Source organism: Hippopotamus amphibius, chromosome 5, assembly GCF_030028045.1.
Source record: "Hippopotamus amphibius kiboko isolate mHipAmp2 chromosome 5, mHipAmp2.hap2, whole genome shotgun sequence".
In the NCBI taxonomy this organism is placed as follows: domain Eukaryota; kingdom Metazoa; phylum Chordata; class Mammalia; order Artiodactyla; family Hippopotamidae; genus Hippopotamus; species Hippopotamus amphibius.
In genome coordinates this window covers 146,463,714-146,491,341 of record NC_080190.1, presented here as the reverse complement: position 1 = coordinate 146,491,341, position 27,628 = coordinate 146,463,714, and the positions used below count along the sequence as shown (strand labels likewise).

General features: G+C 37.9%; 1 protein-coding gene and 1 non-coding gene across 2 annotated transcripts; one reads left to right on the top strand and one right to left on the bottom strand.

Moving 5' to 3' along the window:
• Nucleotides 1-11,468: 11,468 nt before the first annotated feature.
• On the bottom strand, nucleotides 11,469-11,575 carry LOC130854643 (U6 spliceosomal RNA). The gene has a single exon (XR_009054092.1). It is a non-coding gene; the product is annotated as a U6 spliceosomal RNA (small nuclear RNA).
• An 8,472-nt stretch (nucleotides 11,576-20,047) lies between these two features.
• KCNV1 (potassium voltage-gated channel modifier subfamily V member 1) lies at nucleotides 20,048-26,809 on the top strand. Its single transcript, XM_057736338.1, has 4 exons — nucleotides 20,048-20,074; nucleotides 21,205-21,682; nucleotides 22,482-23,011; nucleotides 26,223-26,809. The coding sequence occupies exons 2-4, from the start codon at nucleotides 21,216-21,218 to the stop codon at nucleotides 26,732-26,734; spliced, it is 1,509 nt and encodes a 502-aa protein (XP_057592321.1). The 5' UTR covers nucleotides 20,048-20,074; nucleotides 21,205-21,215; the 3' UTR covers nucleotides 26,735-26,809.
• The last annotated feature ends 819 nt before the right edge of the window (nucleotides 26,810-27,628 follow it).

Genomic DNA, 27,628 nt, shown 5'->3' with positions numbered 1-27,628 from the left:
GAACTTACCTCCAGTTTTATTATATTTCAAGAATTATAACCATGAGGGTTATTTCTAAATTGTATATTCATATTGAGTCATTGGGTTTATCCTCTATAAATTCACAAAGTTAAGTTCTTTTTATATGAGTGATGTTAAAAGGACACAACCTTCTGTTTATAACTGATTGTACTTTTTGAAAATATTTAGCACTCTTAGGCACTAATGGGTGGTATATTCAAAACTGAACTTTGAAGAGAATTTTCACTTATTCCTATACCATACTTAATTATAAATTTTAAAGGATGACAGGAAGTTCAAATAGTTAATTTATTCAAATGAATAAAACCCTGTCTCCTAGTGAAAGATGAGATATGGGAGAAATTTCCTTCTGTCCCAAAGTGCTGTCAACACCGCTCTGTAGTCTTCTAGGTCCTTTCAATTACAAAATCCATATTAGCAACAATTTAACACTAATAGCTTACTAATTAATGCACAGCCTCCTGGGCATATTGTCTAGTCTCTTCAAATAAACCTCAGCTCTGAAAAACATACTGGGGCCTATTTACCAAATTATCTTATTCTAAGGAATTCCTGTCATCAAACAATAATACCATGCAAAACTGGCCCACTTACAAAATTCCTTTTTTCTCTCTCCTTAGATTAGCGCTGAAATTATCCCCTAAGTCTAATAATCATAGCTAAACTTGAGAGCTAGCTTAAATTTTTTTCTTGAAGTTTTCCCAATTCACCTGGCTGAATTTCTCCCTCAGCTCTTGGCATTCCTTTCTCTAAAGATAGTGTCATCAGATAGGCTTATCTTCACTGGAAAATGTCTCCATATTCCAAAATGGCACCTGCCACAACTGGCTTCTATCTCTAGATACCCCAATTTCAACGGATGGGTGCACTAAGTCACATTACATTGTAAGTGGACAAAAAAGTTTAGTGCTTTACTCTTCTCAGGGTTATTTTTATTTTATATGTAGACAAATTATTATATGCAAGGTACCAATGCAAAAAAATACTGTTGCTAGAAGTTCAAAGATAAATGAAACAAAATCTGTGACTTCACTGAAGTGTTGAGCTAGTAAGAGAGATTTGTTAATATCTAGCATTTTTGGAGCTTCTGCTTTTTGCCAAGTAATGTGCTAAGTGTTTTATTTACATTATCTTTCATTATGTTAAAGCTCACAGAAACCTGTTAAGGTGGTTATGACTATTATTCTCATTTTATATATGAGAAAACTGACTCTCAAAGAGCAAAATCGCATTTTTAAGAAGCCAATCCAGGATTTGAACATACATCTGTCTGTCCCCAAAGCTAGGATTAATACAACTTGTGTTACAAAAACAAGACAAAATGAAACCTTATATAAGAAAAAAGCACTTACTATGTCCTAAGCACTATGTTAAGTGTTTTATGTTTTATCACAATTACTACTCATTGCAACCCTATTGTGTAAACACCACTATTTTCTAGATTTTAAAAGGAAGACACTAAGACTTTTAATGTGCATAACTTAGAAACGAGGGGAATTGGGATTTGAACTCAAGTTGAAACAGAACAATTGGGAATATATCAATAATCTGAAAATGCTAAAGAAAATATTTAAGGAGAAAATAAAAAAATAAATTTATAATATTTATAAAATCCATTCATTTATTGAAAAAGCAAATACTGAGGACCTATGAAATGTTAATCTTTAGAGTAAGAGCAGAGAACAAGATAGTGAACTGGAAATACTTCCTCTCTTTAAAATGTGTTTCAGTCTTCTGTGGAAAAGGACAGATGGGTAAGCAGGCAAGAGCTCTGGTGGGATAAACCCAGAAGACCACAGGATAATAAAGGAGGAACACCTAAACCAGATACAGCAGAGAAAATACATAGGTCAAAACCTAAAAGACACAAGAGTCAGGCAGATGGAACTGGAAGAAGGAAGTTGTTCTACATGGAGAGTGTGAAGGCCTAGATGCAGGAGAGAACAAGACTCATTCTCAGAAATAAGGGAAGTTTAGGAAGGCCACTGGAAAAAGGTGAGAGGTAAGACTAGAGAGAACTCTGGATCCGAAAACCCTTTGTGAGCCTTGATAAGGAAATGAGAAAGTGTCCTGACAGGTATGGGGAGCCCCTGAAAGACTTTAAGCAGGAGAATGACGTAAGCAAAGATACCATTTAGAAAGATGACTCTGCTAAGTGGAGACTGTGTTGGAACCTGGCAAAGAGAGAAACTTTAGGCAGGGAAATCAATTAGGAGACTTTTATAATAATCTTTGAGAAACATAGTGATAGCATAAACCAAGAAGGTGGCAGTAAGCACTGGGATAAAGAAAAATTTATTATACCTTTTATTAATTTGTTGTTAATCTGATCAGACAATTATGCACAATTAAGGATCTTTGGGCATTCTTTTAATCATTAAAGGTAAATATTCAACATACTATAACTAATGAGAATTTTTAGTGGAATTTTTATGTGTAGAAATCTAAAATTTTTAGATAGCAGATATCTTATTGATAAATTAGGGCAGTTTTCTAGCAGTAGTTTGGGTAATTTGACCACATCATTCATGCACTAAACCCAATACTTTTATATTCCAAAGTGGTTTAAGCCAGGATTACGCATATGAAACATATAATTAAAATCTATGACTAATAAAACTGAAGAACAAGAGGTCTTGAATGTTGTATGTAAGCCTTTGTCATTGTTATAAGTTGAAAAGACAATTAGCTTACTAATACTTCTTAGAACATCTTGTAAGTTACTGTTAATTTCAATGAAGTCTATAGAAATACCAGACATTCACCATAACTGGCTCCATATAGTACTATAAAGAACAATCTTTAATAACATAACAAGTTAGGTTTCCTAAGGGAGTAGTTTGAGAAAGTAACCTAAAGAAAAATGGAAGTTTATTTACACTGCAATCACACTACCACCTAGAAGAGAATAATAGTTGATAAACAGCTTACTGTACTAGAGATGCATTTTCTAATACTTTCTACTTGATTTTCTACCTCTAAATTCATTTAAGCTTTGTGATATGAGATAATGCGTGTAAGAAAAAACAGCTTAGAATCTAACCTTTTCATTTTATTATATTCCACATTTTCCCACAGTCATTTAAAATCACTTAGACAAAAATAAGACAAAAGAAAAGTGAAGTTTGGGGAAATAAGCTAGATCTACTTGAGAGGAGCCTACTTAAGTTAGGCTATGTTCACAACTTGATTCCAATATTTTCTAGTTGTGTGACTTTGGACAATTATTTATCCTCTCTTGCCTCAGTTTCTTCACCTGTAAAATAGGAATAATAACAATACCTATGTCATGGGTTACTGTGAGAATAAAATAGCATAACCCATATAAAGTATGTTTATAAGAAAACTAGCTTATAGCAAGCACTTGATAAATATTAATGATAATGTTTTAAAAATACATATATATGAATAAATCCTCCATACTCCAATGTCCATAAGGAAAATAAATCAGTTGATAACAACTATTCTTTTACTCAAGGAAGAAGAGAAAGTTATAGCAGAAATCATCCTAGAAAGAATCCAGTGTAATGGAATGAATAACATTCTCAGCAACATCTTTACAGTAAACACAACGATGGGGGCTTTAAAGCTCTTTCTTACAAGGTCCATCAACACAGATCAGCAAAGATACATCAAAGTGTAACTCAGTTAAAAAAAATTCTACACTAGACCAATTTGGCATGATGCCAATGAATGTCTTGATAATGGTCTAACCAAACCAAAGACTAAAATGCAGAGTATCTAGAGTAATGGACTGGATTTTTTCCAGGCAAATCCCATAAATAATTTTCTTCGCATTTCTAAGCATTTGAAGGGTATCCAAGAGCACTGGACTGAAGAATACACTCTCTTACCACTGATGAACAATCCTGTATTTAAAGGTTCTTGGAGATTATCTAAACTAGAAGAAAAGAACTGCCAGGAAGAGGTGACATATCTTTGCCACATTCTAGGACAGAGCAATAAAGTCCCACAAGCAGCCTATTTATAAAAAGGTAATGTCCTCAGCTCTGGCTTGGGAAATTGAGAATTTGCATATGCAAACAAATATTTCCAAACCTGAGTTCTGAGAACTGCTACATTGCACAGTAGCATATTAAAGTTTCTAAGTCATTGTCTGCACAGTTATGTGACAGGACCTATGTTAGGCCCTGATTACATAATCGTGAACAATACAGACAAGACCACTACCTTCCAGAAGCTTACATGGCCGTGTCGGAGAGACATGAGCAGATATCAGGTATTAGGAATACTCTTTTCTTCCCTCATCTTATAACTGATGTTAAATAAGACATAGGAGACAGGCAGCAGCAGATCAAAATATCCAGTCAGTGTAGTTACAAATGGTTGGAGAAGTCAGAAGCCTTGAAGGCCATGGAAAGGAATTTAAACTTCATTCTATGTGCAATGAAAATGGATTGAAGGCTTTTAATTAGGGGACCAGCATTACATGATTTGAATTTTTTAAATGCCATTGCGTAGCCTAGAGGAATTTGGTAAAGATCAAGAGTGGAAGCAAGAAAGCGTTAAATGAATACCAAGAGTTGATAGTTCAGACTAGGAAAGCAGTGAGGAAGTGGAGGAGTGAATGAACTTGAAAAACATTTTGTAGAGAAAACTAAACTCCTTAATTTTTTTAAATGCAAACACATTGGGTAAAAAAGTTTTTTCTGTTTGTTTTTACAAAATGCCTCTTAAATGTCTGAAATGGTTTGAGAAGACTTAGAATGTGTTAACATGAACGGGTTCTCCAAAACTCTATCCATTCACATCTTTGACAATCCAAAACAGGTCAGAAGGACTATTCTTCAAACACACAATCATAAATGGCCTATTCCTAAAATTAGAAGTTAGGCAGCCCTGATCTAACTTCAAACTCCACTGGGATAAAAATATGGGAAAGCTGGGTGGATGGGTGAGGTAAGGATACTCAGACTTCTAAGATCTGTGGTGAGCTACAGCAGAGCGATCAAAAGGCAAAGCAAGAAAAAGAGAACAAATATCGTTAAGAATGTGCTGAAGCAGAGTTTCAAGCAATAAATAAGATTTCGCTGGATGCTCAAACGGAACAGCAGTTGAGCGTGCCAGGTGTACCATAATCAGAGACCAACTGGCTCTTTTTGTATCTAAGAATCGATTTAAAAGGAAGACAGACTCTGTAATAGTGGCTGAAATCTGAGGAAAATCATTGCCATTTGTGTCTACAGTGTGCTCGGGGGAGGTGACTATTGAGAATTTGCTACTTCATTTTTTTCTTCAGTCAAACATACAGAAAGCAGTCACTGAATATTAACAACACCTTAGTGTTTTATGCCCAGGAAAGAAAAATAATGATAAGAGCTTTATGACTTTTAAAATATTTCACTTCACATATGATCTCACCTAATCCTCAAATATTCCAATCCCTATGTGCATATCAAGCTTTCGCCACCAAAACATGACTGGATGTCTTGATCAATAGGACATGTCATGAGACATGTCTTAGGGAAAAAACACTTCTATCCCATCTGTTTGGAGACAGATACTTAGTTGAAGTCTCAGCAATTGCTGTTTCTTAGTCACCTAATCATGCCATCTCACCTAAGGTTTCACCTTTTAACCATTTCAGCTGTCCTTTTAGTTGGGTTGTGGTCCTCTGGTGAGTACACAAAAGCTTTGCCAGATAACCATTGCCTTTTGGGGGTCAGCTTTTAAAGATTTTTCTGATTTTTCTAATCAACTATCTAAACGGTGCTTCATTGCAGATTACTGGACAAGTACAGAGAACAAAGTATGGGAGGGGTTTCCGATTCTGCAGCATCAATGAGAAATTTCAACTGTATGTTACAATTCTAGACTACTCTCAAGATGAACCACTCAACATGATTATTAGTATCTTTGAACCACAAAATGCACTTCTACTCAAATTCTCCTAAATCAATATTAAGGTGAAAACAAATGAACCCCAATAGTCACTAAAACTGTAAATAGTGAAAATTTCTAAAAACATATATTGTTAACTCAAACAAATGCTTTTAGAAGCATCAAAAAAAAAGTCAAGGCTTCCTAGGTGGCGCAGTGGTTAAGAATCCGCCTGCCAATGCAGAGGTCACGGGTTCGATCCCAGCCCCAGGAAGATCCCACATGCCGCGGAGCAACTAAGCCCATGTGCCAAAAAAAAAAAAAAAAAAAAAAGTCAGTCTCTAAAAAAGGTTATTTTTATTTTCAATTTGATATTTTACAGAAGAACCAGATAGAGAAGCTGAATCAAATATAAAAATTCTAAAAGGTGACATGGGTTTCTGTCAGTATACTGGTGTCAATAAAACAGCTAATTCATCAAGTCTGCTGTGAGGTAGGAGAACACATCTAGCTTGTACACAATGTACTGGATATTATTGTGGATTTTGTAACTTGTGTGCTAACTCACACATCATTGTCATCTTCCTCAATTAAAACATCTCCAAAACTTCCACTGATTCTGAATCACTCCAAATTAATTCACAACTCAAGACATATCCATCATGCAAGTTCTTTAATGTGCTCTAGCAAAAAAAAAATCAATTCAAATGTGTTACTTTCACCAGGCATAATATATACCACCAATGAATGTATTTGCAGAAAAAAAAATATGGCAAAATTAAATAAATTGAAATTGTAAGATACTTATAGGAAGGCCTACCTTTGCAAATATATCATATTCCAATGAATAATATTAAATCTGTATTATTCTAATCTTGTACATTGACTTATTGTATGAATAAGCTGTAGAGAATTCTGATTTCAAAATTCAACATTTACCAATAGAGTTCTAAGAATTTTGTATGATCACCATGCATATAAAATATATATTTTATTAAACAAAGACCAAAGTTTGGAATATTCTGAGTAAACAGTATCAAAAATATCTGGGGGACACAGTTAATTATTTACATTCTAGTTGTTTTTTTCTGCATGCGGACTGTGTTTTCACATATGAGGGAGTCTGTTGGTAAACTGAGTTAAGAAAGGAAAAGCCAGATTGATGAAGTATAAAGAGGTGAATATAAAAGCACCACAAAGACATTTTGGAAACATCAAATATTATTTGCAATTTTAGAGATAAAATCATTAGCTGGAAGCTAGCAAGGAGATCATTTAGAATACTCTGTCATTGAGAAGGCTGACCAAAATCATCAAAGAAAATAATTTCAGCTTTTTATGGATTCTTCTGGAAACCTTAAAAGGTTGTCGTGGAACATAGATGACAGGCTGTTTCTATAATATAATGTATGCCAATGTCCATCCATAACGACCTGCACCGTCTCAATAGTTACCACAAAAAAGCAATGTAATTCTACAGTACATTTTAAATATATGCATAGGTGTTGATATATTTAGTTCTTTTGTTTAACGTCATCTCTATGCAATGGTAGTATAAAACATGACCACAAATTCAAAAGTCTAATGTATGTACATATTTCATATACTGATAATAGTTTTTTGTTTTTTGTTTGTATTTCTGGTCCATGACTTTTTTTTGCAGTCAACCCAAGACATCCATCTGGAGGGTTGTGGGAAGACAGATAATTAGTGTTGCCTCTGTTATAGAGACCATGGCTAAGCTGTAAAGCTTCCTTCCCTAGGACCTAAGGAATTTGTATCTAGAGCAGTGTTTCTCATAACAGCACTACTAGCATTTTTTGGAAATGCAATTCTTTATTGCCTATAGTTAAGACATTTAGTGTATCTGGCCCCTAGGTAGTAATTGTCAATAATCTTCTCCAATCACTGTGAAAGGTAAGAACAGCTGCTACACCCCTACAACCACATTTCCAAATGTCTCTTTAAGAAGGAAGTACTAACGCTGATTGAGAACCAATGATTTAGAAGTAGGGGGAAAATATGAATAATTATAAAGAAAAAATGGGAGAGGGGAGAGATAGAAACAGCAGTGAATCAACGTCAGTGTTCTTGTACCTCCCTAAACACAACACACATTGATGACACACCTCAGCATGTCCAGGGGGGCACCTAGAAACTTCCAGGAGTTAGGGGAAAGCCCAGGAATGTGTGTTAACACTTCACCATTCCTTTTCATGAAAAGCTGCAAGCGCTAGGAGGTGCCCCACAGCCAGCCTCTTCTAACTTGGGGCAGGTGTGATTACGTGGAAGTAACAGTAGAAGAGTAGAGAGAGAGAAATATCAAATTATAAATAAGTAAAGTATAAACCCAGAGTGGCTCCAGGCACTGCTGAGGAGACACAGAGATGAGAGGCTTGAGAGGGCTGATTAAACACTTGTGACCTGCGGGCAAAGAGAAAGAGAAAAATGAGGAGGAACTAGAGACTGGAAGCAAACAGCCCAACAGTAGCTTCTAGCCGTTCACATCTATGTACTCCCCAGAAGTCATTAGTCCAGGAAGCCCTCCTACAAGCCAGGGCTGATCCAACTGGTATTATTTAAACTATAAGGAACATCTTATCTTCCTGGGCCATAACTTGCCCATCTGGAGTGAGGCATAAAGGATGCTGAACATGTGAGAGACTGGGCATTTTTATCCCAAAAGACTACACATTATCTTCAAAAATTAAACTATTGCATTGTATTAAATTTACTTGATTAAACTAAAAAGTAGGGTTTACCTAATATCCAATGTGATGGAATTTATAAGAAATGGCTGATCAGTCGGAGCCAAAATTACATTTTCTCTGCATATCTGAAAATATTTCTATGATCACGTTTCTGTGCGGGTGAGTCTGTGTGTGTGTGTGTGTGTGTGTGTGTAATATCTGTCTGGGATATGTGTGTGCTTCTCTCTGTATAGTGTATATTAGATACAGGAATATAGGAAGTATAGAACATCCCTCTCTAATTCTTGAACAATGTAAGCATGAATCCTGTGTTTAAGTTGTCTAAATACATGTATTCCTTAGAACAAAAGTTTTCAAAATGTGGTCAAAAACCCCTAAGATTTTATGGGACCCTTTTAGGGGCCCTTGAATTAAAACATTATTTTCATAATAAGTCAATATTTGCATTTTCCATTGCATTTACATTTGCGCTAATGGTATAGAAGCAACAGGTGTGCTTTTGTTTGTAGCACACCTCAAAGCACCAACTGTAGTTGTCATCACACTCTTCACACAATGCTGGGGTGGGGGGGAAGACAGTTTTACTTAATGATATCTTGGATAAACAATAATAAAAGTCATAAATTTTATTAAAATATTAATTGTATTCAATCTCATCACTTGGGTACATGTCTTTTTCATGTTTTATTTGACTGAATGAGAAGTGAACTGAAGCTTTCTGCAGCCTACTTGCGGCTAGTACCATGGCTGTCTCAAGGACAAGTACTTGAGTGTTTATTTTGAATTACAAGCTGAACTTTTTTCTCATCAATCCCCATGTTACCTGAAAATCTGACTGATAGACAACCTGGTTATTCAGATGTTTATGAATAATTTCTTAAAAATGAATGAATGGATCCTGCTACTATCAAAGAAAGCTAAAAATAGTTGTTGCAGATGATAAAATATAAGCTTCCAAACAGAAATCAGAAGTTTGGAAAGCTTACTTCTACCATCATAAGTTTGATACCTTCCCAATACTTAAAAAGAAATTCTGATGAAATTGGTGGTGATACTAACAAACAGGACTTTTTATGTTGTTTAACTCAATGTTTTACTTTTGGGAGATATACATAACTAAGAAACCAACGTTTTTCCAAATGAATAATGCATAACATAACAAAATCATGCATGGATTTTAAAAATCCATTCCAAGGGCAAGATAGACCAATGGATTTTAATATAACTGAATGTGAAGTGCTCCTCGATACAGTTTCAGATTCCACTTTGGAACTAACCTGTTAAGTTCTAGTGTAGCACAGAAGAACATATTGAGTGGTCCAAAAAGTTCATTCGACTTTTTCCATAAGATGGCTCTAGTATCACCTAGTTGTCTTTAACTGCATTTGAAACTATTTTGTTAGATTGTATGTGACATCTGTCATATCAGCCTGCATTTGAAAAAAGACATTAAAATTGGTGAATTTTTGTGTAGCCATTTTCATATTGAAGATAGAAAAAAAGCAATATTTTTGGCATATTACGCTTTATTATTTCAAGAAAGGTAAAAACACAACTGGAATGCACAAAAAAGATTTGTGCAGTGTATGGAGAAGGTGCTGTGACTGATCAAATGTATCAAAAGTGGTTTGTGAAGTTTTGTGCTGGAGATTTCTAGCTGGATGATGCTTCTTGGTTGGGTAGACCAGTTGAAGTTGATAGCGATCATATTGAGACATTAATTGAGAACAATCAAAGTTATATCACATGGGAGATAGCCAACACACTCAAAGTACCCAAATCAAGCATCAAAAATCATTTGCACCAGCTTGGTTATGTAAATCACTTTAATGTTTGGGTTCCACATAAGTAAAGTGGAAAAAAAACCTTCTTGACCATATTTCTGCATGCCATTCTCTACTGAAACATAATGAAAACATTCCATTTTTAAAACATATTTTGACAAGCAATGAAAAGTGGATACTGTACAATGTGGAATGAAAGAGATCGTGGGATAAGTGAAATGAACCACCACCAACCACACCAAAGGCCAGTCTTCATCCAAAGGAGGTGACATGTATATAGGATAGGATTAGAAAGGAGTCCTCTATTATGAGCTCCTTCTGGAAAACCAAATGATAATTCCAATAAGTACTGTTCCCAACTAGATTAACTGAAAAAAGCACTTGACAAAAAGCTTCCGGAATTAGTCAACAGAAAACACATAATCTTCCATCAGGATAACGCAAGACCACATATTTCTTTGATGACAAGGCAAAAACTGTTAGATCTTGGCTGGGAAGTTCTGATTCACCCACTATATTCATGATACATTGCACCTTTGGATTTCCACTTATTTCAGCCTTCTTATTTTTTCTTTTTTTTTTTGCACTTTGTTTTTTATTACTTGACAATATATTCTGCAAATTACTCCATATTAGTTCACAGAGCTCTTCATCTTTCTTTTTGATGGCTGCATAGTATTCTGTTGTACAGATGTACCATAATTTATTTGTAATCCCTTACAGATGGTCATAGGGGTTGTTCCTAATACTTTATTACAAATAATGTAATGAATAACTCATAATGCATATGTAATTTTGCTAGAAAATGCCAAATTTCCCTTCATATGAGTTGTACCATTTTGCCTTCCCACCAACAATATATGAAAGTCCTTTTTTCCCCCATGTTCTGGCCATAAAGTGGATCATCAAAGTCTTGACTTTTTTGTCAGATAGTTGAGAAATAATATCTCAGTATAATTTTAATTTGTGTTTCTCTTATTATGAGTGAAATTGAGCATTATTTATATTTATTTATTTATTGGCACATTGGATTTTCATTGCTGTGCACGGGCCTTGCCTAGTTGTGGTGAGCTGGGGGTTACTCTTCATTGCAGTGTGTGGGCTTCTCATTAAAAATATGGAACGCTTCACAAACTTGTGTGTCATCCTTGTGCAGGGGCCATGCTAATTGTCTCTGTATCGTTCCAATTTTAGTATATGTGCTGCCAAGGCGAGCACATATTTCAGTCTTTACAAAATTCTCTTAATGGAAAAAAATTCAATTCCCTGGAAGACTGTAAAAGGCACCGCAAACAGTTCTTTGCTCAAAAAGATGAAAAGTTTGGGGAAGATGGAATTATGAAGTTGCTTGAAAAAGGGCAGAATGTGGTGGAACAAAAGGGTGAATATGCTGTTTAATAAAGTTCTTGGTGAAAATGAAAAATGTGTCTTTTATTTTTAATTTAAAAAATGGAAGGCACTTTTTGGCCCACCCAATACAAAATTATACACAAAAGTTTTTAAATGCCCCACTTTTTTCCAACTGCCTATCTGACACTGGATTTTCTTCATTAACTTCAACAAAAATATCAAATTGCAATAGTTTGAATGCAGAAGCAGTTACGAAAATCTGGCTGTCTTTTATTAAGCCAGATATGAAAAATTGTAAAACACTGTCATTATTCTCACTAATTATGTTGTTTTGAAAAATATCTTTATTATCAAAAAAATGTATTCTTTTGTTAACATATGTTGGGCTTGAGACTTTTTTTATTGATTTAATAAATATTTTTTAATTTTTCTGTTTTAATTTCAATATGATACATGTCAATAGGTGTAACCCATATCACCAAGAGATGTTTGGGGTCCTCAATAATTTTTAAGAGTGTAAAGGGGTCCCAAAACTGCTGCTTTGAAGCATGGGTCAGCCACCTTCCATCATAGGTATATTTGAAAACCTGGAATTTTGAAAACAAATATCTTAATAGTATCCCTTATTCAGTACTAACAAGTGATCTCCACCAATTCACTGGAGAGAGGCCCTCACTTTATGACTCTTACTGCCCCAGGGACAGAGATGAAAGTAGATCATCATTCCTCCGGTGAGCTTGGCTTCAGCTGCAGGTGGTGTTTGCTTGCCTGTATTCGCAACACTGAAAGAGGCCACATGCTCGTCTATCAGGGTCTTATTCAAGCACCTACTGTACCTATTTGAGCAAGTACATCAAAACTTGCTTTCTATTTTACATTTAGTCATTCAATACATATTTTACAAAGATCTCTGTTGCCAGTTGGTAACGCTATTAACCCAACAAAAATGAAACAAGCCAAAAATTAACTGTACATAAAGTCTTTTTTAATTTATGCTGAAAAATATTTGTGATAGTTTCCTATTTATTGAGCTATATCAAATGAGGAAATAATTCTAGTACATTTTTAGCTTATTTTTTTAAAACAAATTTAAATACCTGTTCTATAGACATGTAAACATATATTCATCCGTAAAACTGCTTAGTATTCTCTAGCTTCCATATAATCAGTAATTATCTATTCTGATTTTTTTGATAAACTTCTGCTATCAAAAGCAAAACATATGTGGCCTGGTGTCATTGTAAATATTAATTTTAAAATTCTTATTTGTTTTATTTTTCTTCTTTTACAAATTCTTTAATTGCGACTTATTTTCATTTAAAATACCATAAGTGGTACTGAATCAAATATTTCTCACTGCTGTCATGAAAATAAAACAGTCCTAGTTACTAAAATGAACAAATTTGACTTTACAGAATTTTTTTAAAAAGTGGGTCCAGGACAAGTTTGCTGTGCTTTGACTTCCCATTTGGTTTAGATTTCCCGGAAAGCTGTTTGTGGGAGAACTAGGAGGCCAGGTCTATAACTGAGCTGTCAATCAGATGCAATGGTGTAAGAAGAAGCCATATGGCTCACTGCTATTTTTCATGTTGAAAAAAATAACAAATTTTTATATTCAGGTCCCACCAATATAATTACACTGTGTAGAGAAAATATACTCTGGAATATATGCAGTGATGCAGGGCTCTTTTTTCAAATCAACCAAATTAATTTATACTGACTAAAAACCCATTTTTCTATTCTTTTGAACCAGTAAAAAAAGTACAAGCAGATCATACAGTTAAGGGTAAAAAGCAGTGATTTTTTAACTCAAACAGTATTGGGTTTATCCCATTTGTGTGCAATGGATTCCATATATAAAATATTTATAATTAATGTTGTTCTATGTGCTTAAATTGAGGTTAGAATAATAGTTATTACATACAGTGTTGCAACCCAGTTAACAAAACTACTTTGGCACAGATTTCAGCATATGCATCCTAAAAAATTACTTCATATTTTCTTTAATTAGATCATGTTTAAAATGCCACAAGGATGCTATTTAAAGAAACTACACTATGTAACTAAGAACCATTTCTAAGGAAAAATGGCCTTTCCCCTTACTTATCGCTACTATTTTCCTTATACTGCTTCTGATTGTTCACTACTTTTCTTGATAAGAGTAATAATAATGTGATCCACTGACAGAAATCATTGTAAACTTTCCTTACTGTTAGTTTTTCATGTGTGTATTAGGTGTATATTCACATACATAATACAAATGATGTAGATGATATACAATATATATATTCTACCTGTATATACACATGACCATCTCCCCTGAAGCTTAGAAAATTACATTTCTAAAATATTTACTGGGTGAAAAACTTTTCAATTTTGAGTTGATTCCTGAAAAATCCAAGAAAATGCAACATAAAAAAGTTTATAACACCTATGGATTTCAAAGATTACCTGCCTTCCAACTACAGGATAGAATTCAAGTTTACTGTGTTCCTCAGTAATGAAAGAAAGCACTAAATAGAATAATAGAATGTTACTTCTAATATTAATAAATCGCATATACTCGATGAGAAACAGTCTTTGATGGTCTGTATGACTCAACCTGTCTATCATCATAAGGTAATTCAAAAGAGCTGGGTAAAAAGGATTTAATTGGAATTTTCAAATTCAATATTAGGTTCACTTAGCTTACAGAACATGATAAGCAGAGCACTTGACTTGCTTTCGCTCCACTGCTTTTAAATCTTGTTTATAAAAGTTTAATTTCAGTGTAATTATAGGAGTTAATCCAGTGAAAAATAAGTGCCTGGTCCTATGTATTTTCTTGGTAACTCAGGAAAAATGTGACTATATCTTTTGCATATAATAAGGGCATAGTAAGAATCATTAAATGACCAATCCAATTGACTACTTCCTTTATCATGGTTACAATAAAGATCCTATTCATTAAAATGTGAAATCACGGGCAATGTGTTGCTCATGCTATATAAAGTATGATCGTCTCTCAATTATTGGAAGCATAGAATAGAAGTTTTCTGTTTATAAAATTATTTTTAAAGAGGAGAAGAGCATTTCTAACAGTGATTTCTCATCATCACATTATTTTCATGTTAATGTCCTTCAAAGGCTTTGAATCAAACAAATGTGTTCAAGTCTATATTGACCATCAGTATGACACTTGAGAGGTTATTAAAACGCTGTAATCCTGGTTTCTCAAGTGTAAATTAAGGGTGATAATAATATCCTCTTCATAGGGTTCTGTGAATTGTAAATGAAATGAGATAAACACAACATGATACCTATCACAAAGTAAGTGCTCAATAAGGGGAATCAGAAAAATATTCCTGCAACTTATGATAATAATAAAAGTGACAACAAGAATAATAACACTGCACTAAACATTTACATGGATTATATCAATTAATTTTAAAACAACAACATAAGGTAAGTACTATTGTCACTCCTACTTTACAGATGAGGAAAATGAGATTCAGAAGTTTCAAGAAATGTGTTAATGTCACACAGCTAATAAAAGACAGAGCAGAGGTTGAACAAGTAAAGGTAGCAGCTATTATTATCATATTACTATCCTCATCATCATCATCATCAACCCATCCTATGATCTCTGTAGCAGACTAGGCTATAAAAATGAGTTCTTGGGTACTTCCAAAGATAATTGCCTCCCCTTGGAAGGAATCCAGAATAAGCCCACATTAAGCTAAATTCTGCATTAGAGTGGGCTGTTATACAGTTGGGAGGATTTATTCCAAGCACCTAGAAGGCACATGAAAGATGAATAGATAGAATTTGTCAGATTTTCCTTTACCTTTAAACGTATTCCAATGCAGTGAAAGGAAAGACAAAGTCATTTTGTCTTTACACGAGGCATTTTAAACATCATGACAATTAACTCATCTGGTTGTCAGTCCCTAGGGAATGAAACACAGAGTCAAAGATAGGCTTGCACACCTCACATGAAATATGGTCTGCATTATTAATGAATGATAAAGGGATTTTAGTGTGAACGTATGTCTACAGTGAGGTGGTTGAAAATGAAAAGGTAAAGTTTACTCGAGTTGAAATCTATAAAGTGCTTTATTCAAAATTATTGAGTCATTATATGTCCCTTGTCTATTTAATTATTAAAAATAAATGTAGATGGGAACCCTCCTGCACTGTTGGTGGGAATGTAAGTTGGTACAGCCACCATGGAAAAGAGTATGGAGGTTCCTCAAAAAAACTAAAAATAGAACTACCATATGACCCAGCAATCCCACTGCTGGGCATATACCCGGAGAAAACCAACATCCAAAAAGAAACATGTACCATAATGTTCTTTGCAGCACTATTTACAATAGCCAGGACATGGAAGCAACCTAAATGCCCATCAACAGATGAACGGATAATGAAGATGTGGCACGTATATACAATGGACTATTACTCAGCCATAAAAAGGAATGAAACTGAGTTATTTGTAGTGAGGTGGATGGACCTAGAGTCTGTCATACAGAGTGAAGTAATCCAGAAAGAGAAAAACAAATACCATATGCTAACGCATATATATGGAATCTAAAAAAATGGTGCTGATGAACCCAGTGACAGGGCAAGAATAAAGATGCAGATGTAGAGAATGGACTTGAAGACATGGGGTGGGGGGCGAAGGGGAAGCTGGGATGAAGTGAGAGAGTAGCACTGACATATACACACTACCAAATGTAAAATAGCTAGTGGAAAGCTGCTGCACAACACAGGGAGATCAGCTCAATGATGGGTGATGACTTAGAGGGCTGGGATAGGGAGGGTGGGAGGAAGTCACAGGAGGGAGGGGATGTGGGGATATATGTATGAAAACAGCTGATTCACTTTGTTGTACAGCAGAAACTGGCACAACAGTGTAAAGCAATTATATTTCAATAAAGAGCTAAAATAAATAAATAAATAAATAAATGTAAAGTTGCAGTTTGGGGGATATAAATTAATAAGAAATGTACATTTTCCTTAAAAATATTTCAATGACTTATGATCATACATGTATAATCATTTTTAAACATTCATACAAAAGATGAGAATTAATAATTTTACAGAAGCATCATATTATTTAAATAAATCACAGAATAACTGAATACAATAGTAATATGAATACATTTTCATTACTTTTTCAAAAAAACCTAAGTAAAATGTTCTAGGCTTTTTATGATAGAAATTTTGAACGTGCTTCAAATGACTTTTAACTTTTACTTTCATAATTTTCTTTGCTAGAGTCAATTTAAGGTATCTTGTGATTTTTCTTTTAATCCAATTTAAAAGCATGACTGTTAAGAATGCATGCTGTTCATTAATAAATTTAGAAATATTCATAAAAATTGGAAGAATTAAAAATACAAATTGTACCTGGAGATTCGATATTCATATCGATATTTTGAAGACTTGATAGATAAAGCTAAATACCAGGAGAGCACATCATCACAAGACCATTAATGGAAAATCACCTGAATATAACATCTGATGACTAGGGAAATACACTCAAAGCCATTAGATCGTGAGTTTTCATTTCTCAGAACTATGCAACCTCCTACATGACAATCACATTCCTCCCATGCTAAGTAGGAATGAAATCAAAAGAAGACCTCACCACCTCCAACTACTTATCAGCAACTCTTCTTTCACTTCTTGACATACTTCAGGGTATATCTCAGGTCAAGATCAGAGACCAGGAAGGATACCCTTTGAATGGATTTATTTCCCCTCCTAATTTGTCATATGTTTTTCAGTGGGCTTTCTGACTGAAACCTGGACAATCACTGAGGGAACAGAGACAACAGATTAAAGGCAACAGGACAGGGAGGAAGGCAGGGATTTTTACTACCCAAGAGACTCCATATTTTAAAACAGATCATTTGTGTTTGTATACTCCCAGTTAACTAGTAATCATCTCTCTAGTTACAATTACTTTAATTAGTGCAAATTGTTTTAATCAAATTGAAGGTCAACTGAAAATTTTAGATTCTTAGCAGTTGAGATGAAATCTGGAGTCAGAAAGCCCCCCATTTTAGTTCCTTCATACACTCTTTCACATATTCACTGTACAACTGGAAAAGTTTCTTAGTGCCTATGAGCCTCTGAGTTGAGATTTGTGGCTAAAGATAACAATATTTACTTCATTGGATCATTGTGAGAATTCAGTGCTTAGCTGGCGCCTTACACTTCAAGAGTGGGTATTGTTATATTTACTTCTACAGGACACCACTACTTACAACTGAAGTCCAGGGTTCTGCTGGCAGTGCAGGAGACCTGCAAGCCTCAGTGACCATTTGCTAACCTCTGGTCACCTGTCCAAAATCTCCCTTCTCACCCCAAACAGTCATTCTCCTCTGAAAATTTTCCTCCTTCCTCACAATAATCAATAAAGCTAGGAGAGACTTTTACTGCTCATCATTTGATTCAAGTTATTCACACTAAAGGATGAATAAGGCTTAACAGAATTTTTGGCTTTTTTCAACGCCCAGTCTTTAATTGAAATATTGGAGAAATTTTTCTCTCTGTGTAAGGGGAAATCTTCACTACTTTAAAAAGTTAATTTCACAGTACCTATACATAAGGATGAAGTACTTGCCAGGGTGATTTTTTTAAATTTATTTATTTATTTATGTTATTTATTTATTGGTTGCATTGGGTCTTCATTGCTGCATATGGTCTTTCTCTAGTTGCGGAGAGCAGGGGTGCACGGGCTTCTCATTGCGGTAGCTTCTCTTGTTGAACAGCTCCAGCTCTGCATGCACAAGCTTCAGTAGTTGCAGCATGAGGTCTCAGTAGTTGTGGCTCACAGGCTCTAGAGCACAGCTCAGTAGTTGTGGCACATGGGCTTAGTTGCTCCAGGGTGTATCAAGTCTTCCCGGACCAGAGCTTGAACTCGTGTCCCCTGCATTGGCAGGCAGATTCTTAACCACTGAGCCACCAGGGAAGTCCCTGCCAGGATGATGTTTAACTCTATATCTTCTGTGTGGAAGAGTTCCTTATAGAGGCAAAAGTTAACCAGATAGATAGCCGTCTAAAGAACCATAACTGATAAATACTACGCTGTTTTATAAATTTCACTGAAGTTGCTCTTTTATTCTCACAGGACAAATGTTAGTTCCATAAGGACAAGGATCTTGTCTGGTTTTTTCATGGATCCATCTGAAGCACCTAAAATAGTGCCAGGTACATAGTGGATGCTCAACAAGCATTTGTTGGAAGCTTGGAAAAAATAAATCATTAAACTCCTGTCCTTCTTTAGAAACCTCCAAAAATAAATACAACTACACTTTGATTTATTTAAAGATCTCATCAAAATGATATGTCCCAAGCATTGTGTTTATGGGGGCAGTCTCTGACAATTAGTCCTGGGTTTTAATTTGGACTGTGTGACCCTAAGTAAATCACATAATTTCTCTGTGCCTCAGTTTTCCCTTCTGTAAATCAGGTATACTTCTACCTCATAGTATTGTTATTATGATTAGATAAGGTACTGAATGAGTAAGGGGCTTACAAAAATTTCCTGGCACTAAGTGAGCACCCAGTAAATGTTAAGTGTTTTGTTTTTTTAGAACCTGAAATTTTGCTAACTAAGGCATTGAGGGCCTTGAAGTAAATGCTAACTAGAGGTTCCACAGCCAGGTGGCAAAGCCAGAACTAAACAGCTACGTTTCAGGTCAGTCTATGAAAAAGCCCTCCCTACTGTACCAAGCTGCCTGCTTATCTCTTTATGTATACTTTCTAAAACTACTTACAAGGAAAAAAAGGAGATAAATGTGGTTCACTCATTCTTGCAGAGACTTTTGAGAAATGCAGGATTCCCAGAAGCTTGCTGGAAATAATGAGGAAAACCTTGAACCATACATACCACACAAAGCAGTTAACATAGCTACCCTAACCCTGAATTTAGCAGACTTATACAACTGGAAAATTTTGTTCTTGAGCATTTGTGAGCGCACAGATTCAGGGAAACGAGAATCTAATACAGTAATCCTTGAAGCGCCTTCAGGATGAATACAATATTCAGAGTCACTGAGCGCCTCACTTCCTCCTCCGGTCTCACCTCCCTCCGCTCCCCGCACTCCCCGCAGCTGGCGCTGGGAACCGCCGAGGGCTGGGAGCGAGCGCGGGCGGGGGCGGCCACCCTCCGTCTCAGTCGAGGGGCCGGAGCCGCGAGGCGCGTGGCAAAGAGGCGAGGCTAGACCACCAGCGCCCGCGAAGAGCTCAGCCGCCAGCACAGCTCTCCTTCCGGACCTGCCAAGTCAGACTCACGTGTAAATCGGGAGCATCATATCTAGGCTACGTAACCAGCTGCGCCCACTGAGCGCAGCCCAGATGTGCCGGGAGCAGCAGGTGAGTCACCCTGCCCTCCTCCCCACTCCCGCCCCCTTGTCCAACAGGTTGGCTGGGGCGCGACTCCAAGGGGCCCGGTGGATGCACTTCTAGCCTCACCTGGGCTGGGCGCTCGGCTTCTCCCTTTACCGAGTCGTCCTTACTATTTAAACTCCTGCCCCAGCCCACGCCTGTTCTAGTCCTTGTCTTTTTGCCTTCCCTTCTCCCAAAACGACAGCTCCTCTTGTGCCTAGCAACGCGCCCGGAACACCTGCTCTCCCGGAAACTTGTAGGAACAGAAAAGGCTAAACCGAAGGGCGCAAAGTGCCTCAACATGTGACGGGAGCTGGCAATGATGACCCGTAGTTCTCAGTGACTCACTGGAACTTAAAGTCATCATTAATTGTCCTCGTTTCTCAACCAGGAGGTCAGAAATTAGGGGAGGGGGGAGAAGAAAATGATGCGTGAGTGACAGACTAGAATGAGAGTGAATGCGAGCAAAGGACGCGGCGCCCGCACCCAGGTCACCCTCCCCCACGTGCACACATCCCCAGCGACCACTCCCCGGGAGGCCTGTGAAGCCGCGCAGCAAAAGAAGAGGCAGGAATATATATCCTGAAGTGGGAAAAGACTCAGACCCGGTTACCACTCTTTTGCTTTCTGAACTTTTCGTTTTGGTCTCCTGCAGGCGGGAGTGAGTCTTGCCATCCCCCTTGCTTGCACACCTCCAAGATTCGTCGTGCCCTCCTCCACTGTAGACCTCCCTCCTCCTTCCCCTCGCCACCCTCTCCAACCCCCCAAGCAGCTAGGCCTTCAACCCGTACACCTCCAGGGCTGGAGATCTCGATTACAAAGTTGGGGAGGGGGTACTGAGTCCGGGAAGGACCACGGCGACCGGCAGTGTGCCCTGTGGCTGTCCTGGGTTTGGTCCACACCTGAGCAGTTCCCTGGGCGCGACCCCTCCTCTCCTCCCAGCCTCTGCGCTCAGACACGTGTGAGCTGCTACCGCGCACTCGCAGCACCCTAGCGGGAGGGAGAACCAGCGGAGGGGGTGGAGAGAGTAAGGGTTCGCGGGTGGGAGGAACCCACCTCGGGAGCCCGGGAAATCCCGGCCGTGCCACCGCCCCCAACTTTGTGGCGCCCTCCGGCAGCGGCGGCAAGGATGGAGCTGCCTCCCCGCCGCCGGGCGCCGCCGGACTCGCCGCTGGACAGCGCCTCCCTGACCTCGCTGGACTCCAGCGTCTTCTGCAGCGAGGGCGAAGGGGAGCCCCTGGCGCTCGGGGACAGCTTCACGGTCAACGTGGGCGGCAGCCGCTTTGTGCTCTCGCAGCAGGCGCTGTCCTGCTTCCCGCACACGCGCCTTGGCAAGCTGGCCGTGGTGGTGGCCTCGTGCCGGCGCCCCGGGACCTTGGCCGCCGTGCCCAGCCCCTTGGAGTTCTGTGACGACGCCAACCCCGTGGACAACGAGTACTTCTTCGACCGGAGCTCGCAAGCATTCCGCTACGTCCTGCACTACTATCGCACCGGCCGTCTGCACGTCATGGAGCAGCTGTGTGCGCTCTCCTTCCTCCAGGAGATCCAGTACTGGGGCATCGACGAGCTCAGCATTGACTCCTGCTGCAGGGACAGGTACCCGCGAGGCGCTTGGTGGCTGGGCGGGGCAGCGGGCGCCGTGGAGAAAGGGCGGCAGAGGGAAAGATTTGAGGCTTTACACAAGCCTCGCTCAAGCCAGGCCTTAGAATACCTGTGGCCACTTCGGAGCTAGAAGGCAGGAACTTTTTGAACCTTCTTTTTCTAGTGAACGTATTCTAATTCATTTATAATATCAAGAAAGGTCAGGCCTGCAATAAATATTTGGTGATTGAATAAATGAGTTACAAAAGTTATGCTCCAAAAGAGGCATGTATAGGGATGTAGGTTTCAGTATAAGTGTTATCCTTTATCAAACCTAGGACACTAACTTTTAAAACTCAGATAGAGAACTGCTTTAAATACAGAAGACAGAAAGTTGGTTCTTTGTGAATGATTATGGGATTTTGGTGAGCTACTATTTTGCTATTAATTTGCTATTACTACCATCTCTTCATGAATACCTTTCCATTAACCACAATTTAGAAATTACCTATGGCAAACTTCCGTTCTTGTGACAGGAAAAAAAATAGGTCATAAAATGCTTTCATCTAAAGGAACTTTGCCGTGTATAAACTTCTTTTGTCTAAACTTCTACCACGAAGTTCCATTTTAAAAACAATAATCCTAAATGAGAACATTTGAGTTCTATGGGAAGAAAGCCTGGGTAAAATATGAGTGAACATTTTCTGCATTTTACTGAAATAAAAAGCATGACTTCACTGCCAAATTTAATTCTCTTTTTATTTCTGTATTTTAAAAAAAGTTAGACTAATCACCAAGTTGTCTTCTCTAAAAGATACTTCAGAAGAAAGGAGCTAAGTGAAACTTTAGACTTTAAGAAGGACACAGAAGACCAGGAAAGTCAACATGAGAGCGAACAGGACTTCTCGCAAGGACCTTGCCCCACCATCCGCCAGAAGCTCTGGAACATCCTGGAGAAACCCGGGTCTTCCACAGCTGCACGCATCTTTGGGGTCATCTCCATCATCTTCGTGGCGGTGTCCATCGTCAACATGGCCCTGATGTCAGCCGAGTTAAGCTGGCTGGACCTGCAGCTGCTGGAAATCCTGGAGTATGTGTGCATTAGCTGGTTCACCGGGGAGTTTGTCCTGCGCTTCCTGTGCGTGCGGGACAGGTGTCGCTTCCTGAGAAAGGTGCCAAACATCATAGACCTCCTTGCCATCTTGCCCTTCTACATCACGCTTCTGGTAGAGAGCCTGAGTGGGAGCCAGACTACACAGGAGCTGGAAAACGTGGGACGCATCGTTCAGGTTTTGAGGCTGCTCAGGGCTCTGCGCATGCTCAAACTTGGCAGGCATTCCACAGGTATTCAGATTTCATTGATGCCTTTTAATTTGCCTTTGTTTTCCTATGCGTCACCCAATTTTGATCTCCAGAAAGGTACTGAAAAGTAAAACCTTGAGACTGTCACCTCAGGCATAGAGGACAAGCTGCCTCTCATACATTTTCTCTCCTTAAGACACTTGAGAAACAGTTTAACCGTAAGTTAACTTTATTTTAACCCAGGTGCCCAGAAGATGTACAAAAATTAAAGACACTCTGCTTCTGGCAGATTCTACATAAAAATGTGTAAACAGCACATAAAAAGATATGCAAAAATAATATATGATATATAGGAACATAAGCCGGTTCCTTTTTTGTGTCCAAGGAAACATGCTTATCACACATGTTCCTTAGAAGAGCAAGTCAGTCCTTCAGGGCCTTCTCTGGCTGTGCAGAAAGAGAGATAACTGGGCACTGGCAGCCTTCCCATGATTTTTGAAGAGACAATGGAAATATTTGCTTTGGAAGAAAGCAAAAGACACTAATTAAATGCTCTGTCTAGTATCTGAGAATTTTCTTGTCCCTAATTGGGAAGGCATAAGGGAGAAACAGGAATTCCATGGCTTTTTGTATGTATCATAAAGCCTTGAAAATCTAAAGAACACTCTCCCTAAAAAAATCTCTACACTACACACACACACATTGTACATGAAAAATTATAGGCAATGTCAGGAAATCACACAAATCCATTAACGATGATTCTTGCATCCCCAAGGGCAATGATTCTCAGTGGCTGGCCCAGCCAGCTGTTAGATGTTCTGGAGCACATATGTGTTACCTTATGTTAGACTTTAATGAAAATAAGAATCCCTTGAAAAACTTGTTAAAATGCAAATTCTGAGCCCCAATCCCAGACAGTCAGATTTTAGTTTTGGGGGTTGGATCCAGAAGCATACATTTTAACAAGCTAATTTTGATGTAGGTGGTCTTGAACCATACTTTGAGAAACACTGGAGTAGGATGCCATATTAATACAATACATATAAATACAAATAATTTGAGAGTCCCTTTCCCAGCTATTTCCCTAGATATATGCCTGGCTGGTCACCTAAAAGGAGTTGATGGTAGTTGTTTCTCCCTATAAATATAGGGAGAAAGTAACCTCAGATACGTTTCTCCCCCACATCTCTAAGGAAACTAGCACTTCTTCTAATATAATTTTAGTAGTGTATTTTCCTAGCTAGTCTCACATACCAGGGATTTGATCATGGGGTTTCCAACAACTTTTAGAAGTACCACTCTTTGTTTTCTGACACACATAATAGGATGCTTTCTTCTAGTATTTATAAACTCTTCACAGGATTCAGTTTAAAAACACCCAGTAAAGACTACATTTTTTCCCAAAAGAAAGGAAAAAGAAAATAATAGTAATTTCCACAATGTCACCTCTTCAAAGGTTTTCTCAGTTCTAAGGCAAGTAGAAGCATTAATAAAACCTTAATTTATTGAAAAGATATGAACAGTTGCATAAATATTTGACAGTTTTATCTTAAGCATTACATTTAGCAAAATATAGACATAGATCACATATTCCCCTATGTATTAACTATAAATAAATTTTGAGAAGTATTAGAGAATAATGGTTAAGATGACAATGGTGGACCGGATAGCCTAGTTTTAAATCTTTGGTGTATAACTTTGTATTAGATATGCTACCTTTCTGTGCCTCAGTCTGCTCACCAGTGAAATGGCATAGTAAGTATAATATCTATCTCATATTATTTTTTAGGATTATCTGTGTTAATTGATGTAACATGCAGAAACTCAGGCCACTTTGTTTCTTTACAAAATGAAATGCTGAGAATGTTGAAATGAAAACAACCCTCCCAAACACTATGCATTTCTTCATAAGTTGCCACTTTATTTCAGAAATGCAATTCAATACAGACACATCAAGGCCAGTTTCCTAAAAGATATTCTAAAAATATGCTTTAAAATATCTTTTGAAGTTAAACCTCAAATTTATATTCACTGGTCTTTTAAAATAGCTGGTTAATAATTCAAGAATATCTCACAATTTTAAGAACAGAATTCAAAATAATGAGAGCACAAATAGCATTTTAATGAATTTAAAATAGTCTCCAGTAAGTGAATAAAAATTCAAAAGTGATTCCAAGAGGTATTGCTTTGGACTTCTGAGACAATATCATTGTGACATCATGTTAATATGACTTCGAAATGTGGATGAACTTTAATCAGTATCTCTCTAATGTTAGGAAAGATACTTATTCAAATCACGATCCTGTAATGGAATCCTCTTACTCTCCTTAGGGCTTAGTCTCTTCAGAGACGGGACTGGACTCTCTTGGGTCTGACTGGCAGAATCCTCAGAATTAGCAATGGGAAATTCACCAATGCCTCATAGTGAGTGAATCCCTGAGTGGCGCCAGTCCCCTGTACCTTTTCGCAGTGGAGGAATAGACTGTATTCAGGCCTGTCTCCCTACAGGAAAGGAGAAATTCTATGTACTCAAAGGAGATGTTTCCCTATAGCTTTGGTATTAAGGACAAAAATTTCAATGGGTGCCAACGGGAGTACAGGAACCCCTCCTGCTACACCTTTAAGAATGTCCTCACATGTACATTTGATGTTCTTATATCAGTTTTGTCACTGATTCCTAACTGGCTTCTGCTGCTTCACTTCCTTCTCGTCTTTCACTTCCTCTGACTTTCAGATAATGGTGTCCCTAGTTGTATTAAACTTTATCAGGAAGGTGAGGAAAAGAGACACATAAAATATAAGGAGACAACATAAAACTGCACTAGAAAAGTGTGCTAAGGTGATGCACTGAAATGCAGACCTAACCAAGAGAGCCCTCCGTGTGCAATGCTGCAAAGGCTCCCGTTGTATAAAGTACAAACTCCTATCAAACGTCCCCTGCCTGCCCTCCATCTCATCCCTCACCTTTTTTTTGTATAAATAGTAGGTGTTTAATAAATAGATAAGTAAGTGGATGAATCTAATTATGTTTCTTTCTATCCTTCTCAGTTGGGCCCCATCAATTAGACTAAGAGCTTCCTGAAGATTATAATTTATCATCTATGTATCCACAGAACATTGCCCAGTGCTGGAGCCATATTACATGTGAAATGCATGTGGGTGGGTGGGTAGCAGGGAAGGAGAGGGCACAGGAAGGGAAGGACAGAGGAAGGGAGGAGGGTGGCCGTGACTGACACCAATTGTTCTATTACAGGCTTGCGCTCACTTGGAATGACAATCACGCAGTGTTACGAAGAAGTTGGCCTGCTGCTCCTATTTCTGTCTGTGGGGATCTCTATATTTTCAACTGTGGAATATTTTGCTGAGCAGAGCATTCCCGACACAACCTTCACAAGTGTCCCTTGTGCGTGGTGGTGGGCCACGACGTCCATGACTACCGTGGGCTATGGGGACATCAGACCAGACACCACCACGGGCAAAATCGTGGCCTTCATGTGTATCTTATCGGGAATCCTTGTCTTGGCCTTGCCCATTGCTATCATCAACGACCGCTTCTCTGCTTGCTACTTCACCTTAAAGCTCAAGGAAGCAGCTGTCAGGCAGCGTGAGGCTCTGAAGAAGCTTACCAAGAACATAGCCACGGACTCATACATCAGTGTTAACCTGAGAGATGTCTATGCCCGGAGTATCATGGAGATGCTTCGACTAAAAGGCAGAGAAAGAGCAAGTACTAGGAGCAGTGGAGGAGATGATTTCTGGTTTTGAACTCACTTTCAGTTCATTTACAAAAGCTTGTGTGAAACCTACTTGATTGATAAAGCCTTGATACGGATGTCTGTACACTGCTGATGAGTCTCTTTTGAGTGCTACCTGTGTTCATTTTGGTTCATACGTTGCTTGATTTACTAGAATAATTCACATCCCCCAAAACAACAGCACATTGTTTTGACACATTTGAGTCTCAAAAACATCCGTTTAACGCAACCCAATACAACCAGGCCAATATACACGTCTGAATTGTCAAATGTAAAATAATATTGCAATGCATATAACAAAGTTAAATGTTTTACATATCACTAACTTTCAGAATCTTTGGCACCACGAATTTTAAAAGATGGAAGTTACACTGCATAGCCCAGAGAAAAGATAAGGGAACATTTAAGAACACACTGGACAACTTTGCTATTTAAAGATACTCTCCAAGTAAGTTCCTCTTTTCACCGTTGGTTAAAGCTGTTGAATACAACAATTAGCTTTTCAAGAGAAAAGCCTGATTTGATGGTCATAGACTGAGTCCCAGTCTTTCCTCTGCAGATGACTGGTGACAACTGGACTGAGCTCTGTATTCCATCATTGCGGTTGGAGGTGGAATCCCAAAACTGCTTAGACTGTGGTAGAAGAGTGCTACCCAAAGGCTTTGAGAATTGCACATCTTCATCCTCCCCACTGAGCCCATATGTGCAGTATAAAGGCGCTATCTCTTAGTACTCCATGGAAACTAGATGGTCTTTTAAAATGTCTTTATTGATATAGTGTTCAAGTTATGTCTTTAAAATCATGACATTGTAAGTAAAGCTGAAGTAATGAACATCCTAAATGTATATACACTGAAATTATTAAACAGTCTTACATCATAATATGAGAATGATATGTTGAATG